A 20,481-nucleotide genomic window follows, 5' to 3' on the forward strand; every position below is an offset into this window, starting at 1 on the left:
AAAATACAATGCAATACATACATATTTGTGTATATCGCACTTTAACAACAGCTGAAGCTTGAACAAAGTGCGAACATGGAAAAAAGGGAACTGCTGCATCCTTGTGGAAGGGAAGAATCATTGCAGAGGCCATGGCCAGTGCTTTATTAGCACCCAAACAAGAAAAAAACGAAACCTGAACAAATTCAGGAATGGCGCTCCACGTCATATTTTCAATTCCCGAATAAATTCGTGAATGGCAGGGAATGAGTTAATAATATCACATGAAAGTGATTTCAAAATGACAATACAATAGTCTGTAGTACTGGATATGTAGAATAATAATATACATTTCAAATAATGAATTAAAAACATTCAAAAAAAATCAAAAAGACATCTTTTAAAATGCAGCAAAAGTAGTCGTTTGAATCTGCTGTTTGTTCATTGTCACACACACACGCACGCACACGCACACAGACACACACACGACACACACACACACACACACACACACACACACACACACACACACACACACACACACACACACACACACACACACTGACTTGCTGTGACCTAACCCCTGGTGAATCGACCCTTTGACCAGTGCAATGACCCCCGAGAAGAGCGAGGCCTTTTGGGGATTTGGGGACTTGATTTATGTGTTCCTGCTGTTGCCCCCACTGGACTCTTGCATTTGACGTCTTGTAAGGGGAGCATTAGCCAAAGGTAAAAGAAACAAAAACTACCCCGCACCCCGTCCACTCAAAAAAAAAAAAAAAAAAAGCAGCATTTCAAGGGCCAGCCGCCCTCGGAGAGAAGAACAAGGCGAAGAGCAAAACAAAGGGGACACATTTGACCCCCTCATTGAGGTGGGGAACGTGTACTTCTTCGGGTTACAAAGTGCTGGCAAAATCACAGAAAAAACAAACAAACACGAGATATGTAATGAAGGATTAAGCGCCATTTGTCAAAAAAAAAAAGAAAAAACATTACTCAAACCTATACTTTGACTTAATAATTTCCGATATTGGGGTTTTGTGTTTTTTGGCGACTCATTCAATTTCATAGACATAATTCACGCACACGCTTAACCATTTTTGGGGCATTTTTTTCTCGCATCCAGTATGCATGGCTCAAATTCAGTGGCAAGAAGAAAAAATATATTGTTTGTCTTTGACTGCTTCAATGTATTAAATGACAGCTCTAAGCCAAAATGACAGACTTTGCGTCTTTTCGTGCATGGCTTCCTGAGATCGTTTTTTGCTTTTTTTATTATTTGGGGAGAATCTGCATTTGATGATGCTAACCAAATTTTATGACGCTAAATTTCAAAGGTAATGTTCGGGAGGAGAGGTTGTCGCTGAAAGGTTCTTGGAAAGATGAACCTAAAATGGCCACTTTAAATTAATGGCACACTTATCGTTTGGACATTTGTTTTCTTTGTTGGTCCACAAAATGTCCATCCATCCGTCCATCCATTTTCCGTACCGCTTATTCCCCATTAGGGTCGCGGGGGGTGCTGGAGCCGATCTCTGCTGTCTTCGGGCACAAGGTGGGGGACACCCTGAATTGGTTGCCAGCCAATCGCAGGGCACACAAAGGGGGCTTTAAAAGAAAATGGCGGATTTCCCCGGTTGTGGTAAAAATATATTCTTGAGAGCATTTTCGGTTGGTCCACCAAGTTTCATGTTGTCAAGTTAAAATGGTGTCGGGGGTTGAATTTTCAAAATATTCTACGAGGAAATGAATAAACCAAAACCGCAAGACTTCATTTGTTGTTTTGGACTTTTTTTGTTTGTTTTATGGTAGCTCTACTCAAGATATCACATAGCTATCAATTTCAAGTAGCTCTGTGGATGAATTAAAAAAATGGCAACAAATGTTTGTCTATAAAGGATCACAGAAAATTAGTGGAAATGGCTGCTTAAAATCAAGCTAGTGAACTTCCTGTGTCTTGATTATATTTTTTTTTGGTGGGTGTACTTATGATCGACCATGTAGTGTGCTTTGTATTGCAAAGACTTGTTTTGCAACTTTGCTGGAATCAAAAATGGGGAATTCTGTGTCTGTTTGGGGTGTTGGTGGAGGGGGGCGGGGTTATGTGTGAGGACAGCAAGGGAGGAATGCGAGAATGTACCGACATGGCAGAGCACCATCAAATGAGGGAACGTCTGGAGTTTTATCACCAACACCCTCCCCTCCCTCCCCCTCCCCAACCCCAACTCTCCCAGGCGGGGGCCCCTTTTCACTGGGGGAGATATGAGAGTCCGAGAGCATTCTTCTAACTCCTCTCCTCTGCGGGCCCTTTAACAGAAGGTCACACGAGGGCCAGCGCTGACTAACTGTTGACCTCCACTTCCCCGCTACAACTCCCTAAAGGAAGGCCCCTTCCATATACATACACACACACACACACACACACACACACACACACACACACACACACACACACACACACACACACACACACACACACACACACATATATATATATATATATATCTCATCTCATTTTCCGTACCGCTTATTCCTCATTAGGGTCGCGGGGGGTGCTGGAGCCTATCTCAGCTGTCTTCGGGCACGAGGCGGGGGACACCCTGAATTGGTTGCCAGCCAATCGCAGGGCACACAAAGACATACAACAGTCACTCTCACACTCACACCTAGGGACAATTTTGGAGTGGTCAATCTGCCTGCCATGCATGTTTTTGGAGTGTGGGAGGAAACCGGAGAACCCGGAGAAAACCCACGCGGGTCCGGGGAGAACATGCAAACTCCACACAGGGAGGCCGGACCGGGACGCGAACCGGCGACCTCTGCACTGTGAAGCCGGTGTGCTAACCACTCGACTACCGGGCCGCCCTATATATATATATATATATATATATATATATATATATATATATATATATACACACAGTAAAGTCTCGTTATATCGATATTCAAGGGAGTCCGAAAAAATATCGATATAACCGGGACTATTGTTATATCCGACCCTGTTTGCATGTAATTTTCTCCGTGCGTGCATAGAAATAGTATCGATATAACCGGGACTATCGATATATCCGATATCGATATAACGAGACTTTACTGTATATATATATATATATATATATATATATATATATATATATATATATATATATATATATATATATATATATATATATATATATATATATATATATATATATATATATATATTGAATGCTTCCATTTTTATACACTGCACATCGGCAAACACGGTGATGCAAGACGGAGGAACTTTTGGCAAGATGCCCTTGTTAGAAAGCCAAGGGTGGTAAAACTGTGACGGCCAAATCCAATTTCCTTGTTTTAGAAAATTGCATTAATTATGCGGCACTTTCCTCATATGGATGACAAAGACGGAGAAATTGCCTCTTATAAGATGATACAGTTGGGATACTTGAGCAATAATGCTGATCATCACAATATTTTGGGTCGTAGTGGATTCCAATTGGATTGGATTCCAATTCCACCACAATACCAGTACGTATTTATTTTTTTGCCAGTGAATTGGATATTGCATTACACCAACGGGTTTTAAACAGTTCAGTTTACTGAACAATCATACTGATGTCACACGTTCCGGGCAAAGTACTGCGATACTTTACCAACAATACAAGACTGTGATGATACAGTGTCACTGAAGGAGATAATATCACAATTCTTTTGTTCATAATCAGAATATAACAACAACTCTTTTGTTGTTATACATTGACATTGTATTGTCACAATACATATGAAATTAATATAATGCCAATGATACTGCCGTATTTTCCGGTGTGTAAGGCATAGCAGACTATTAGGCACACCCCCAATGAATGGTGTATTTTCAGTTTACTGCAATAGTGATAGCATCATGATAGTTTTCCAATAATTTTAAAAGTACCATGATAGGTTGCCTACAATATGGAGAGGATCATGATCTATTGCCACCATTTCCAAGAAGCATCGTATTTCACCAAAGAAATCAGAAGTATCAAAATACGGTGGCTCGAATATTGGTTGCGTCATAGTGTATCAGACTAATGAACATATAAAAAGTCAGTAGAAAAAATAAGCCTCGTTTCAGAGGGGACCGTTACGTCTCGTACATAAACCCGCTCCACCACCCCTCCTTCATGTATTTACTTCCTCGGCCTGTTTCATCACCCCTTATCATACCTCCTTTCTCTGGTGGAAAGTAACAGTCCAGTTTTGACACATATTGGTCAACACCCCCCACCTCTTCACCCCCCCCCCCAACTCTCTCCCCCTGCTTCCTGTCCCCAATGTGCCCATATCTGAGGCCAGATGCACCATGGGGCCTGGAACATAGGAGAAAATGCCTCTCATAATAGCAGCCGGGGGAACAAGAGGCAGAATGGAAAGAAGCGGAGGGTGGGAGAGGAGGGGGGGTTTAGACGCTCTCACTGCGAGCGAGCGTTAACAAGCCGAATGAGAAGACGAGGAGTAAACGGCGAGCTCCTCTTCACCTTCGCACGACCCCCCAAGCCACCATACATGCCCAGTGTTTATAGCCTACCACAAGGCAGCACAATGAGGCTCACTATTCAAGCGCGACCACAATGGTCAAGCTATTTTGGCCCAAAACAGAGCAAGGGAAGTGTCACATACGAGGTGACCCCAAATAAAAAAATGTACACCCGTAGCCACGTCGTGGGAGCCAAGCGCCTGGGAGTTTGAAGTCTCAGCAGGGGCACACACGCACACAAACGCACACACATGCCGTCCATGTGTTGAGCCACAACTAAGGACGCCATGCCGTCTTTGTTGATGCGCCTCCATAGTACGGAAGGCCTTCAAAGAGTGTACAACTTGGGGGAAGACCAATATTTTTGGGGTGACGGGCGTGGAAATAGGCCTCAAAGCTGTCTTTTCAGGCACACACGTCAGTGTAGGCCAGCAAGTGTTTACAGTTTTATGTGATATTGCAGACAAATAACTTTGCTTTAAAGTCTGCTAGCTTAATGCTAATGCATCATGCCGGTGTGCTAAACCAGACGATCGCAATTGACCAGGAGCCCGCGAACTAGAGGTTTGTTTGTCTGTGTGCGTGTTATTTTATATTTTTTGTGTTAGTATCCGAAGAATCTTATAACTTTCAATTCCACGCAATAATATGCATAGGTTGTGCCACTTAGCAGGCTGAAAAAGGTATTACCCTTGACACAATTCATATTTGAATACGAGCAGCTTTGCAACACACATAGACATGCAGCAATACTCTGGCATATATTCTTTATCCTCTCTCGAGAGTGATTAAGAGCTGGGACGGCATCAGGTTTATCCTTCAATTGTTTTTAAAGCGCTATATAAATTGTATTGCTATATGAATTGTATTGTATCTGTGTACACGTCAGGAGAAGAACCAGCACAATATCCATAGAAGTGAAACAAAGAATATTTTAAATTCATTTCTTTAAATCATATTGAATGATTTTACTAAACTAAACATGACCAAACTAAATGTTTTTATTTTAATACAGTATAATAAACTTGAGAAGAATATTATTTTTCCATGTAAACATTTCCATCAACTCACCAAGTATTTTGGTTTGTAGTCTCTTTTTTTCTACGTTTTGAAATGGCTTCCCATTATTTCTACCTAGGATCGGGGGTATGGATTACATATTACATATTAAACAATTCAGATTGTGTTTGTAGTGATTTCCCATATCTGGTATGAAAAGAGACTGGAACTGAGTGTGACTGCCGAGCTAACAGCCTATTCTCAATACATCACACACACATGCACTATACACACACACACACACACACACACACACACACACACACACACACACACACACACACACACACAAGCGCACAGGTGTACGTGCATCGCACGTGAAATGGCCAATTAAAAGCAAGAAATTGTCTTTTTCATCAGCTGCCTCGGCGGTGTGACCAATTGGGAAGTAATTTAATAATGAGATGGTGGAAAGATGCAGATTGAAGACACAAAAGGTTACGTGGCAAGCTCGCTCATTTCAATTCACCATACACGCACACGCACGCACGCACGCATACACACTTACACACACAGGCAATATTTTAGGAGAAAGCTCGCTACACACAAATACACACACAGGCTGAGCAAGGATTATTTGGCCTAGATGGGCACCCGCCAACACCGGTGCACGAAGCATATTCAAAATCTCGGAGAGCTGGAAATAACTGGTAGCCACCACGCACACGCTGCTGCCGTCTGCCACTCAAGGTGATTTAAGAGAGCGAAAAGGAGAAGGCAAGGACTCGGCATCGGCGCTTATCGTCGGCGTTTCAGTGCGTGGATGACATCCATTGTTTGCTCCTCAAACCACAATTAACGCCTCGCCCACATGTGCTTCCTGCTCACAACACATATATATGCACGCACACATGCACATACTGTACATGCAAAGTAACTGTAAAATGGTGAAACTTTTACAGAGGAAAAAAGAGCTAATTTATTACCCTAATAGCACTTGGGATTTAGTAGCACCATGCTGAAATACATACGTGTGAGACATTGTTTCATTTGCATAAGCTGAACTCAACAAACAGACGCAAGGGTGTACAATACCGCGATACTTGAAAATATCCCGATATTTTGACCAAGATACTTGACAGCCGTGCACTTTTTGGCTATCAATATTATTATAACCACAGGGTTAATATGTATAATCATTCTTACAATGCTTTTGTTGTTTTGTGAAACTTTGTTAACGATTCACAACACATCTGGTGCTAATAGTATCGCTATACATTGTTCATGTTTGAGATAGTATCGCGATACTTTACCAATTACGCAGATAATTTCATGCTATCACAACATTTTTGTGTTATCACAAAATACTCTGCCGACAACCGACAGAAACACTGTAATTTGTCGATACAGATAAAATAAGATAAGATCTTGATACAATCACAATATCGTAATACTAGTAGTATAATGATGTTTTCTACCAAAATGTTAACTTTGAGAAACCCGTAGCCTCACAATATATTCAAAAATGGATAACATTGCACCAACAGTACCGTGATAATTTGCCTATGATAGACAGCAAAATGGAACTTGACTGAAGACAGTGATTGAGTAGAATAAAAATACTTTTGAAACTGAGATATACTACTCATCACAAATACCAATAAAACACATTGCACCAATAACGAAAGAATAGCCAGGGATAAAACAGCATCATGAATGATACATAGTCACAGCCACCTTATGTCGACTCAATACAGTAACATATATCAAATATGCTTTTGTTACTTGCACTATGTACAGCTGTTTTTATGAAACTTTTTTGTGTAGTTGTACATCAGGCTTTCTGTAAAGGCTTTCTGACTGACTGACAGTGAAAGCATCACAGTCCTTTTATAATATCAATAGTATCACGATACTATTGTACATACTGGTGAAGTTGTCTTCATACCAATTGTAACAAGTCACTGTGGCACAATGGTACAAAAGAATATGATAAAGGCACAACCATCACAACATGATATGCTCACACACACGCATGCGGTCAAAAACAAAATAAACATTGATCATGCCTTTTGTGGTAGTTTAATTAACATCATAACCGAGGCAATTTTCAAATGAGGTGAGTCACGTCTATAATGTCTCTCTATTACTAGCAGCAACATAGTTTCTCAAACTGGCTGGCACACACGTTGAAAACAAACCAGCATCAGTTCATCTCAACGTGCTTATTCTGTACTTTTAAACATTGGGCTGCAGCACCTCTGGTGGTTCCCAAATCTTTTTTGGGTTTGGGGGGGGGGGGGGGGGGGATCATATCATGAGACATCACCCAAGGCTTCCCACCTGCTTTATGCTTCATTTGACTCATACACAACTCCTGAAGGGATGCATGTGTGAAATGCGGACAAAATGCCCCCAAAAAGTTACGACAGACATGCTCATGATGTCTGTATGTACAGTACATCAATGAGATCATGTTGTGAATTTGTTATTGGGGTTGCCTTGGCGATCGAAGCTTGGTTCTTGCCTAACTGTAATCAGGCGCCGTGTATGCTTGTGTGTGTGAGTGTGCGTGTGTTTGTGTGTGTGCGCGCACATATGTGTGTTTGTGTGTGTATGCGTGTGTATGTGTGTGTGTGTGTGTGTGTGCTGACATTTGTGGGGGAGTGGCATTCATCCGTCCAGCTTTCCAGAATTTTCGAAATGGGGCGGATCTCATGTTTTTTTATTTTTTATTTTAATTGCCATCCCATTCACATTATCTGAATTTCAAAAATAAAAATAAAGGACAAACACATGAATCATGCCAATAAATGAATTTGAGGAATACAAGAATAGATTTTGTCAGTTAAAAGTAAAATGAAATAACTAATTAGAATAAATTTTCAGAAATTGTGAGGGAAAAAGCAACAGTAATCGCCATGCTGGGACAAGCTCCAGGAACAGGGACGACGCCAGTTTGACCCTGGAACGGATTATTTCAATTATCTCCAAAATGCTGTATTTTTTAGGGGGTGAAAATTTCTTTCAACAAATAATCTTGAACTGTAAGAGTCATGTTTACTTTTCAAGCAGTTGGTTGCCATGGATACTGTGTGTGTGTGTGTGTGTGTGTGTGTGTGTGTGTGTGTGTGTGTGTGTGTGTGTGTGTGTGTGTGTGTGTGTGTGTGTGTGTGTGTGTGTGTGTGTGTGTGTGTGGTTGCCCTACATGTCTCCTTGCTCTGTAAAACCAGTTTAGCTGTTGTTTCACTGCAGTTGCAATGGACGCCGGACTGATGCATGGAAGTGCATTCGTGCATGGAATGTGTATTTCACCAGAGAGAGGGTGGGCGAGAGAGTGGGAGATTAGGTGACCCCCACAGCAGCTCTAACTTTAAAGCCCCTTTTAAATTTCACACTTTTCTTATGTTTCCTCGCATCACATGCACGTAATCCCGGCCTCCTGTTAGCAGGAGCTGGATCCAACTGTGTGTGTGTGTGTGTGTGTGTGTGTGTGTGTGTGTGTGTGTGTGTGTGTGTGTGTGTGTGTGTGTGTGTGTGTGTGTGTGTGCGTGTGTGTGTGTGTGTGTGAGATCCTGCTCACATGTCTAAACACAGCCAGTGAGGCCTCCTGACTAATAACAGCCTGGCATGGGCCCAGCCAGGTGACCCCCATCTCACCTCTGCAACAACTCTGCCTGTTAAATGTGTGTGCCCTTTTATGACAGAGTGTGAGTGTGTGTGTGTGTGTGTGTGTGCGCGTGTGCGTGTGTGTGTGTGTGTGCGTGTGTGTGCGCGTGTGTTTATCGGTTTGCAGTTTGCAAGTAACACCCTCTACCTCGTCCATGACAACCATGACGATCCTCGACAGTGAAATTGATCATAATTCCTCAGATTAATGTGGAAACATCCCTCCGCTAAGTAGCACATACATTCATAGAGCGTCATGAAGATGTGGATGATTTGTGAGCAGTGAGGAGAGGAATTCACACATACACACACACTACACTACACTGATTCATGACAGTGAACCTAAGTGTCATGACATGACTAAAAAAAATTGTAGCACTCAATTGAGATGACAGAACTTCCTTTGGAACAACACACTTGACTCAACAGTCGACTTGTGCTCGAGTGTTCTTGACTTTCTATCTTTGTTCCTATCCGTTCTTTTGAGTCGATGCATAGGCAAAACACAATTCTGTGTGTTCTTGTCTTCCCTTGTTTGTGAGGACCACCCCTGACAATCAAACGTATTTCGCATTGATTAGTCCTCACAAATCAAAGATTAGACTGTATGTGCGGTCAGTTGTTTCTATTTTAATGTGACCCTCCAAACAACCCCTGAAAAAATTAGTTGTGATTAAGTTCTACTCTTGTGTGGCACCACTTCTGCAATCCCACTTTTATTTTGTGGATGTAGTCTGAAGAGTTTTGTCCCCCCATGCGTGAAATATGAGACTGTGGGTTCTTGTCAAATCATGGAATGACCCACTCCACCTTAACCCACACACACAAGCAAAAGTGAGCCTGATGACCAAACTCACCGAACCAGTTCATCCTCACAATGCTCTCGACAAAAGCTACCTCTCCGCGGTTTGCCGTAATCATTGTTTGCGTCGGGCTGATAGCATCAACCAGACCGAGGGATTCCCCGGGACTTGATGTCAAATCCTGATAAGCCGGATGTCATGCCTAATGTTGGAGAACTATAAAACCAGCTCCACTACTCTTTTATAATGTCCATCTTCTGCAAGTCATTTACCATCAACAACCCTTTCTAGGAAGACAACGACACTGAAGGGCAAATGTGTTGGCTCCCATTTTTTGGAAAGTAAAAAAAAAAGGCACGCTCAGATGACTTTAGTAGATAACTGAAAACAAAGTGACCCAAAACTGTCTAGAAAAACTAACAAAAAACAGATTGACACTGTTGATAATATAAATAGATACAGTCAATAAATTCAATATATTAGAGGTCATTAAGATAGTGCTCGGGCACCAAACGGTCCCCAAGTTCTAAGAGTAAGTTCTAAATAAAACTCACTGATGATGGGATGTCATGATTTTGTAGTTGCGCTCGGGAGTGAAAAATGATAAATCACAAGCATAGATCTTTCCTAACCGTGAGGAAATATTAACATGACCAGTGTCTTCATATTGAGAATAAATACAGTAAAGTCTCGTTATATCGATATCGGATATATCGATAGTCCCGGTTATATCAATACTATTTCTATGCACGCACGGAGAAAATTACATGCAAACAGGGTCGGATATATCGATAGTCCCGGTTATATAGATATTTTTTCGGACTCCCTTGAATATCGATATAACGAGACTTTACTGTATATAATTATATTCCCCTGATATATATATATATATATATATATATATATATATATATATATATATATATATATATATATATATATATATATATATATATATATACAGTAAAGTCTCGTTATATCGATATCGGTTATAACGATAGTACCGCTTATTACGATATTATTTTCATTTCCCTTGCACATTTCTAGTCTTTTTATGTATAATTAGTACCGTTTAGTACGATACCCGGTTGTTACGATAATCCGGTTATTACGGTGCTCCTTTTCATCCCCCGCCGGCCATTTTTGTTGTTTACATCGATATATCCGTCGCGCCATTGGTCAACTTGGTCACGTGTCTTGTTACGTGAGCAGCTCTCCCGAGCAGACGCCATTTTCAGACGGCAGCTCGTGTGTATCAGACGGCTGCTCGTGTGTCTTCAACAATGGACTGTTTTGGATGCCATCAGAGCAATTTCCAAAGCGTGGAGCACGGTGTCCGAAAACACCATCAAGAACTGCTTCCGTCACTGCAAATTTGAAAATCCAGGGTGCAGTGAGGAAACATCTGCAGCTAACGAAGAGGATGACGACAACATTCCTCTTGCAGTGTTGGCTGAAAAGCTAAAAGTCGCCGACATTGCATCGTATGTCGCAGTCGACAAAGACATTGCGACATTCCCAAGCTCATCAGATGCGGATATCGCAGCGGAGGTCAAAGCCAAGTATGCCACAGTAGATTCCCGTGATGATGATGATGCTGATGACGATGAAGAAGAAGCGACTGAATGCACACCTTTTGCAACTTCGACAAAAGCGTTGCAAGGGGTTGCGGACACGCGATCTTTCTTTGAATCCGTAGAAAATGCATCCGTTTTTTAGAAACGTTATAACTAAATATGTTGCAAATTTCCCCATTGCGGGACGAATAAAGGTATTCTGATTCTGATTCTGAAACAAGATGGAAGTGTTCATATTAAAATATAAAAATGGGAAGCAGAAGAAGATTGATGACTTTTTTAAATAGCTTACATACATACTAATTGCAGTGTTATGTACATGTACTGTTACATGAATGCAAGCGTTTTTTGCAACAATGTTTGTTGTTTTGTCTGCTGAAGCGTCATGATTTTGAAAATGACTGTACATTCCATACTGTGCATTAAAGGGCAACCAACATCACTTTTTGTGTTTCTTGAGTCAGTCAAAAAGCTGTTGTAACGTCACAGCTGCGCGCCGGGATTCTATTCAGCCACTCTCGAACGTCACGTAAGTTATGTAAACGTTGCAGTTTTGGTTTTTCATCCATGTACAGTATTTAATTGTGTTGCATCCAGATATCTTTATTGTTTGCAACAATCACTGTTTTTCATATGATTGTACATGCTGGCGTTCGTGGCTTCGTGTGAATAGAACTTGACGATTTAGCATTGGTTGGTTGCATTTTTGAAAGGAAATAGTCATTAAAAAGTGTAAAGACGTTTTTATTTTATGCACAACTTTATTTTTCACTTCACTACTGTACAAAAAACATGTTAGATACGCAATCCATGAACCCAATGATGAAATTACATGCCATAACAAAGATGCCGCATTTACGCACCCCCCCACAGGATCGGATATATCGATAGTCCCGGTTATATCGATATTTTTTCGGATTCCCTTGCGTATCGATATAACGAGACTTTACTGTATATATATGAAAGGAAATCTATGCAAAACAATTCTCAGACCTGCACCAAGATTTGTTTTCCCGAATCCACTTTGAAAACATATGTTATTTTTGTTTTTACAATGGCCCACCAATTTCACCCCAAGTAGACGTGGACAAACAAATGCGCGCATTGTGTCTTGATGCTATCGCCTACACAAGAAGTTCAAAGAATGTGATTCTCTGCGTTGTTGGTCCTTCCAGAAACGCCTCGATGGGCCCCTCCCGCCTTAAGTAGCCTGCGCTCGCTTTATCCCGGCTTTTAAGATGTTGCTAAAAGCGGCCTTATTGACCCAACAATAGCTCAAACGTCGCCTTTTAAAGGCCCGTGATTAAATTGTGCGCAGGAAGGAGAAACCTGATGACCCTTGAATTGATTTTTACATAAGCAGAGCATGTAAGCGCGACTTAGGGAAAATCTCCTCTGCTTGCTTGCGCGCGTGTTACAATACAAGCATCCCTTTCCTGGTGTGTGAGCGCGTTCCCGCTCCAGGTACCAAATGACAGCAAATGAATGACACGCCATGAGGTCACGACCACAATGACAGCACACAATTCCCGAATGGACTCGGGAAATATTAGCATGTGTGCGCGAAGAGAATGTTACTATGTATGTAAAAAATTGTATTCATTTATTTATTTATCTATTTATTTATGTATGTATTTATTTATTTATTTATTTATTTTTCCTGAAAACATAACATAAAAAAACTAAATACAGTAAAAGTTCTTCATATAATTTCAGCAGACTAGACTGACTGACTTGGACATATATATTTGAGTATGTGACAGCTATCTATTACTTTGAATTTATGACCAGCACAGCTTTTGAGTAGAAGACAAAGACTAGAAGTGCAGGGGGGTGCTAATCTTGCCTTGTGTCATTGATTAAGAAGAACGGTAAGGCCAACAAGTCTATCAGCACCTCACACTTGAACAGAATATGTATAACCGTGGTATAAACAGACATGCATATTCCCATATTGGACAATAAAGCTGACTTTGACTATTTAACATAATACTTCGTAAAGAGTGTGTGCCATGATCGTGAGAACGGACGATAGTCCATGGAGTGAATGGTGAACGCCATGAAAAAAAAGCCACTGGTGTTCAACTTGAGTCATGTGGTGGTTCAGCGTCGCTCACAGTGCCTTTCTTAGTTATATGCAGTGTTTCAATTTCTATTACTTCCTCGAGAGCGGTTTTCGTTAAATAATCCCTCAAAATACTTTGAAATTGCAGTCAGCTGAGAAGCTAAAGGCTAACTGACAACTTGGCACCGACTGCTCACATGACTGCATAGGTCCCCTTCAGGACATGTTGGTGGTGTAAAATGCCCCCCCCCCCTCTCCGTTCAAACGGAGAACTTCCCTGGTGTGGCGTCATGGCGCCAATAATTCATGAGCGATCTGCACCCCACGCCGGCCTTTAGCATTTTTTATTTAATCTGCCGAGCTCCACTACTGCTGCCGGCTCATCAATAATACACAGCGACGTGTGTTAACACATCCATGCGGTGCCAGAGTGCAAGCGAGGGACATGGTCATTGTTAGGATGTGTCATTGTTAGAGGTGAAATGAGTTCAATAGCATATCGCGGATATAATTAAGATTATCGACGATTTCATATCCTATAAACAAATGACACTCACGGGCAGTTTCTTTATCCTCTGCAAAGAGCAACGAATATTACTGCGGTTGAATGAAGAGTCGAAAATTGGATATCATCACATCAGTACGTCTGCATTGTACCGCCTCCAGGTAGTCAAGGTGTGCACACCATCAGGAGCAGCACAACAGAGTTAAATGGAAGCAAAAAAACGAACAAATAAGTAAATAAACATTTAAACAAAGTACACATAAACAAAGTACACATTTTCCATCAGTCATCATCATCGAGGGAAAAAAATGTCTGAGCGGCTCTTTTACATTCCCCTCAGTGTGCATTTGTGTGTGTGTGTGTGTGTGTGTGTGTGTGTGTGTGTGTGTGTGTGTGTGTGTGTGTGTGTGTGTGTGTGTGTGTGTGTGTGTGTGTAAATGAGTGGCAGCCAGGCCAATTGACTCCACCAAATCAGAGGGGTCAGGAGGTAATATCACCGTGGGGTTGCTATGGCGACATCCAATGGAAACTGAGCTTCCAGGACAGCACGATACCACAACATGATGCCAGCACAATGGCAATGCTCTCTGTCCCTCTCTCTCTCTCTCTCTCTCTCTCTCTCTCTCTCTCTCTCTCTCTCTCTGTCTTTCTCTCTCTCTCCCTCCCTCCTCAGCTAACCTTGCTCACTCTTGTATGCTTCACCGTGACAGCGCATTGGAACACAACAACAACTTTCACACAGACAGACATATTTGCACAATATGAGGGGGCAGCAAGATACAGGCATGTTGACTTTAACAGCTAATACCCTCTAGATTAAACAACCCCGGTTTCCCTCTCACATGTATTTGAGCAGAGATTACCCACCCATGATGTACACAGTTCGTGGACACACGTACACACACAGATACACACTTTTTGGTTGGGTGTCTTGGTCCCTTGACATAATACTGTTAAAAAACAGTCTAAAAAAGTACATATTTTCCTTTGCAATCGGTCCTTGAGACTTTTTCTGTGTCCACTTATGACAAACAAAACTTCATATCACATAAAATTAGCAGCACTTTTTGCGGGGGTGCAACTGGATGAATTTTGGAGCGGTTCGTGTTCACCTGGATGCGCGCACCTTCCGAAATAGGTGAGGGTTTTTCAAGCCTGTAGAGGCCTTCAAAAGGCGATTCGGGCAACAAACAGACCAGCTTTTATCTGTGCTCAAAGAATTGATCCCCTCATGGATTTCAGCTAGGTCACCTGATGTGATAACCACCACATGGGCCTCCCTGCGGTACTTATTCCACCCCTTTGTGTGTGTGTGTGTGTGTGTGTGTGTGTGTGTGTGTGTGTGTGTGTGTGTGTGTGTGTGTGTGTGTGTGTGTGTGTGTGAATTCTCCATAGACTGCCTGGCATGCTAATCTGCCGCCTGTCTCTGGAGCTCTTCCCGTTGAACAAAGGCGGGCATCATGTTAACATCATTAGCGGGATTAATCTCCTCTCCTCCCTGCTTATCTTCTCCTCTTTCCCCCTTTTCGTCTCAATTTGGCTCTCCCTCGCTTTTCAGCATTCATTTTTCTTCCCCTGCAGATCAAATGCGGGCCACGTGTAGCCGGGACCGCGCGAGAACCTTTAATTAGCTGCGGCAAATAATGGTGAGCGTGTGGTGATAGGCATCTCTCTGATAAGACCAGGAAAAGATGACCCTCTTTCTACCTTTCCCTCCCGATGCTACCTCAGGTTAAAAGCCTCATTTTGAGTCAAACTCTGCACCCAATTTAAAAAAAGAGGCTCCTTCGAGCTAAGCTAACAAGCTAGTGGAGAATCTTAATAAATAATATGGTGAATTTTTAAGCAGACAAATTGCCAATCTTCAAAGAAATCCCATCAACGGCCAATACTTTAGAGGTGTAATAGGGCTTACAGATGCAAGGATTCGGATGGACTCAAATTTGAAACATTTGGATGGACATGTTCATAGACAAATATATAAAAACGGCTCAGATTTGCCAAAGTGTAAACCCAGCCGAAGAGAAGCTTGTCACAAAGACAGAACAATGTCACTCGGATGTTTCCCAAACAGAGCTCAAGTTAAAAGCTATGTTTTGCATAATACCAAAAAATGTCACTACAAGCAAAGTGAAACAGCTGGGGAACAATCTTAATGAAGAATATCAAGAATTCCTGATGCTTCCAAGAAACATCATTAACTCATTTACTGCCATTCCCAAATGTGTTCAGGTTTAATTTTTTTCTTGCTTGTTTGCCGATAAAGCACTGGCCAGATCTCTGGCAATGTTTTTCCCTTCTACAAGGGGGCAGCATTTCCCTTTTTTCTATGTTCATGCTTTGTTCCAGCTTCTGCTATTGTTAAAGCGCTATATAAACCAATATGTATGTATCACATTGTATGTTGGACAGCCGCCCTCATTTCAAGCACATGTAAGTCCAGACCCATATAATTTAGGAAATAACTCTATTTTTCTGATGAAAGAAGAGAGAAGAGAGAAAGGTTTCTTACGCTGAACTAAATGTTTATGTAGTCCTAACACTCAATATTCTGTGGATCCTAGAATTCAAGTGACAATGACAAAAACCCTGGCACTGGAGTGGACACATTTTTGCACAAAAATATATTCACGGAATATTTTGTATTGAAAACACACAAAAACATTGAATTAAAAACTGTCTGGGAATTGAAATTGGTCATAAGGCCCTTATGCTAGCTAGTTCCAGTTAAGTTAATTGAAAAGATGAAGCTAAGCTAACCAGATAACCATCCATTGCCAATTTAATCATTCATTTATTTGTTTTTGCTCTCTTCTGGGACAGAAATTAAGTGTGTGGGTGAAAAAAAGAAAAGCATTTCAATGTATACCATTCACAATGCAAAAACGCGGACATGTTCAAAATCGCCTGTTCCGTGCTGTGCCACAAACCTTCTGCGTGCCTAATTATTTTGTTTTTAATGCTTTCCAATGCTTGCTTGACTCTTAATTAACGCTGCTTTTCGGAAAATGACTTCGGGCCATATCTGTCTGGATTGATCTACACCAGCGTGATTCCGTAAGCGTATTGCCACTGTGTTTTGGGAACGGGTGGAGGATTGGGGGAGTGGGCGGGAGCGGTAGGGGGTGCTGATGTTGGAGTGGCGGTATTAATTCTGATCACCGGCAGCCGGCATGGCCTGAGGGAAGGATGGGAGCGTACATACATGATGCTGAGCTTCTCTTACCAGTTGTTGACTTGTAGGATGGTGAGGCCCGTGTCTTGTGCCAGCTGCTTCTTCTGTTCCTCTGACGGGTATGGATGCTGCGGCAAAAAGACATAGGTTGAGGTTGATCACTTCCTGTCAAGGGAGGTGTCAATTTTGTTTGGATCGGATCAGGTAAACGTTGCCTCTCGTGTGGCATCATGATTGTTTTTTTTAAAAGCAAAAATCTGAGGGGTCTCCAATGGTTATGAAAATTGCGTGATGCAACTATGGATTATCAAGTTCAAAGACATTCTAGAACTTTCCGACTGACACCCATTAAAAGATTGACATCACTGGATGCATATATTGGAGCCTGTACAGTATATGTATCACTCTTGATTGAAAAAAATCCATCGTGAGCTCAAACTTGTTTTTAGAAGAAAAAAAATCATTGAACATGTATGTTGTATAATCATTTTACCCTAAGGTTCAGATGAATTATTAACTGAATCTAATTCATACAATATTCACGCCCAAATGTCGGGTTTGACTTTGAGAGTGATTGAACGGAGACCACACCAGCCATAAAAGCCATAAAGTGAAGGAGCTTGCATAAATTTGTGATAGGATTAAGTATGTGAAATCACCATCTTATTTCGACTCAATGAACTCACATCAGGAGAAAAAGAAGAAAACAACAACAACAGCGGGAAGATTTAAGCGGCCTAAATTTATGACTGTATGAATGACACAATCGTCAGTCTTATTGTATTTTTTTCAGAAATCAGCATCCTTTCAATACACATTCAAATATGACATGGAAAGTAAGCTGACACATGCTGACACATGCTGAGCACAACAAACAAATGTGTAATATTGGTGTGGCGCCAGCATGTTTATTTCTATTTTTTAAAGGAGAACCGACGTCTCCGGACAAGTTGTGTCCATAATTTGTGAAATGGCTTCAAATGACTTCTACTGAGCGTATTTTACAAAGATTCCACTGCATATAGCTATATTTTACGTTTTAAGACTCGCTCTGAATATTCCAGAAGTCTTGTTTTTCAGTTGGTGACGAGTCCGTACGTGACGTCACTGAAGGAACGCCCCTGACCGAAAAAAAAGGACACATTGTAGCAGTCCTTCCATCCACGTCAATGCATTTTGCTGTGCTTGTTTGGTCTGAAAATGGTGTGTTGCACCAAAAAGAGCCAGAAGAAGGCGACCAAGCTCCATATAAGGAATTTATCAGCCTGTGGAAACGGGCTGATTAATTCCTCACTGGAAGTTCGTCGCCATTTTCTTCCTCTTTGTTGGTGATACATTTCCCCCCAATGTTGCCTCAAAATGGCACAGAATAAATTCTTTAATCGATTGCAAACATGTATGCTTTCCTCTTCAGAACTATTTGAATCATATTCATAACTGGATGTGTAACAAGAAAGCATATTCTCCGAATCTGAAGCCATTGTTTTGATTCTCCAGCAATGCAAGACGTCTTGGCGTGATGTCACGAACTGGGGGCGGGACTTTCTGAAAATGCCCAATTCGCAGCTCAATTTTTTGCAAATTTTGGACACTAAGTCATTTTTATTGGTGTTTTGCATTTGAATAAAAATATCTTACTGCGTGTTTTGGGTATTTTAGATGCTATAAAACGTTTTTCTAATGTCAGTTAGGAAAACAAAAATGTGATGTCGGTTGTCCATTAAGGCTTCCATGCCACACAATGAAGATGACTGTTTTGTTTGAAGGGCGGCAGACAGCAGAGGGAAGCCTTGCTCATCACACCCCCCCTTGCAGCATTCCCCTTGTCCATGTGATGGGCTGTGGGGAAGGAGGAGGAGGAAAGAGGGGGAATACACAAAGACTAATTCCATGCAGTAAGTTATAATTACATGGTTCCCTCAGGCCAAACTGCTGTCCACCCTGCGTGTTGTGCATATGTGTGTGTGTGTGTGTGTGTGTGTGTGTGTGTGTGTGTGTGTGTGTGTGTGTGTGTGTGTGTGTGTTTATGTGTGTCGTCAAACAAGCATGTTACAGTAAGAGTGACAGTAATTCTAGATAGTGTGCCATCCATCTATCCATTGTCTGATTTGCTTTAACCTCACAAGGGTCACGGAAGGTAAACCCAAGCCCCCGGAGAAAACCCACATCGGGCTTTTTTTTTTTGGGCTTCTTCTCCAAGTCCATAGGTACAAATGATGGTAGCTAGCATGTTGGAGCTCGTCATGTGAGCGTATGATGATATGTCACCCCGTCGGAAAAACAAAAGTCAAATGTGGCCAATGCAGTCTCACTCGTTATATGTTATGGGAAGCATTGATGGATGGGAAAGGGGAAGGGTCTATGCAAAAATCTACAGTGCAGAACAAATGCAGCTTGTTTGCGTGGCTACACTGCGCATACGGAGACACTTCCTGCGGCTTTCACATACACCCGGACACCCATTTGCAAAAACTCTTGAAAAACATTCAACCAAACCAGTTGATAGACAGATAAACTGGTAAAGATAAACTAAGAGGTTTGGGGAAAGTTCACCATTAACATTGTATGTTAGCAAACAGAATGAAAGAATAACCAAGTCAAAAGTGTAAAAACTTTAAAAAGCACTACTTTCTCCAATAATAACATATGTACACTAAAAAAAGCAATATGTTTTTATCCTCCCCTCATGCTTTTGTAGCGGGCCAAATGAACTCCAATCTGTCACAACTGTGAAGTTTTAATATGGTGTGTGATACTGCATCTCCTAATGGCCTTTGGCTTGGATTCAGCGTGCCGAGAGAGCGAAAGTGGGGGGGGACGTGTTCTTGAAAGCAGCAGATGGAAAGTTTCAGCGCATCCTCCCCTCCTCCTCGCTCCCTCTGCTCTATCTTAATGATACGTCTTCTCCAAATATACAAGTGCTTTCATGAGAACTCGCAGCCTGCTCGCTGCAAGCATGTGGCTGCCAGGACAGAGGGGAGAGATGTGAGGGAGGGTTATGTTTTCCCTCATCTTATCAGTCAGACTCTTGTGCTATTTTGCCTGTTAATATAAGTAAGTGGGGCCTTTGCCAAATCAAACTACAACGGGGAAAGGCGCATACCTCCACCAAGGCCTTTACAGATTAAAAGCTCATGTATATTTTTTGTAAAAAAAGGCAATGTGAATCCAAATAGTATTCTATTAGATGCAGGATATTTTTGTCTAA

At 41.6% G+C, this 20,481-nt stretch overlaps 1 protein-coding gene across 1 annotated transcript in view; it reads right to left on the reverse strand.

Annotated features, from left to right (window-relative positions):
- The window catches only part of meis1b (Meis homeobox 1 b), a 103,140-nt gene that overhangs the window by 11,328 nt on the left and 71,331 nt on the right, over positions 1-20,481 (reverse strand). The window contains exon 9 of the mRNA XM_089011410.1: positions 17,325-17,401. Coding sequence (XP_088867536.1) covers positions 17,325-17,401 — 77 coding nt within the window. The remainder of the gene's footprint in view (positions 1-17,324; positions 17,402-20,481) is intronic.

This window comes from Hippocampus bargibanti, linkage group LG13 (genome assembly GCF_051943395.1).
Source record: "Hippocampus bargibanti isolate YZ-2025 linkage group LG13, ASM5194339v1, whole genome shotgun sequence".
Classification (NCBI taxonomy): domain Eukaryota; kingdom Metazoa; phylum Chordata; class Actinopteri; order Syngnathiformes; family Syngnathidae; genus Hippocampus; species Hippocampus bargibanti.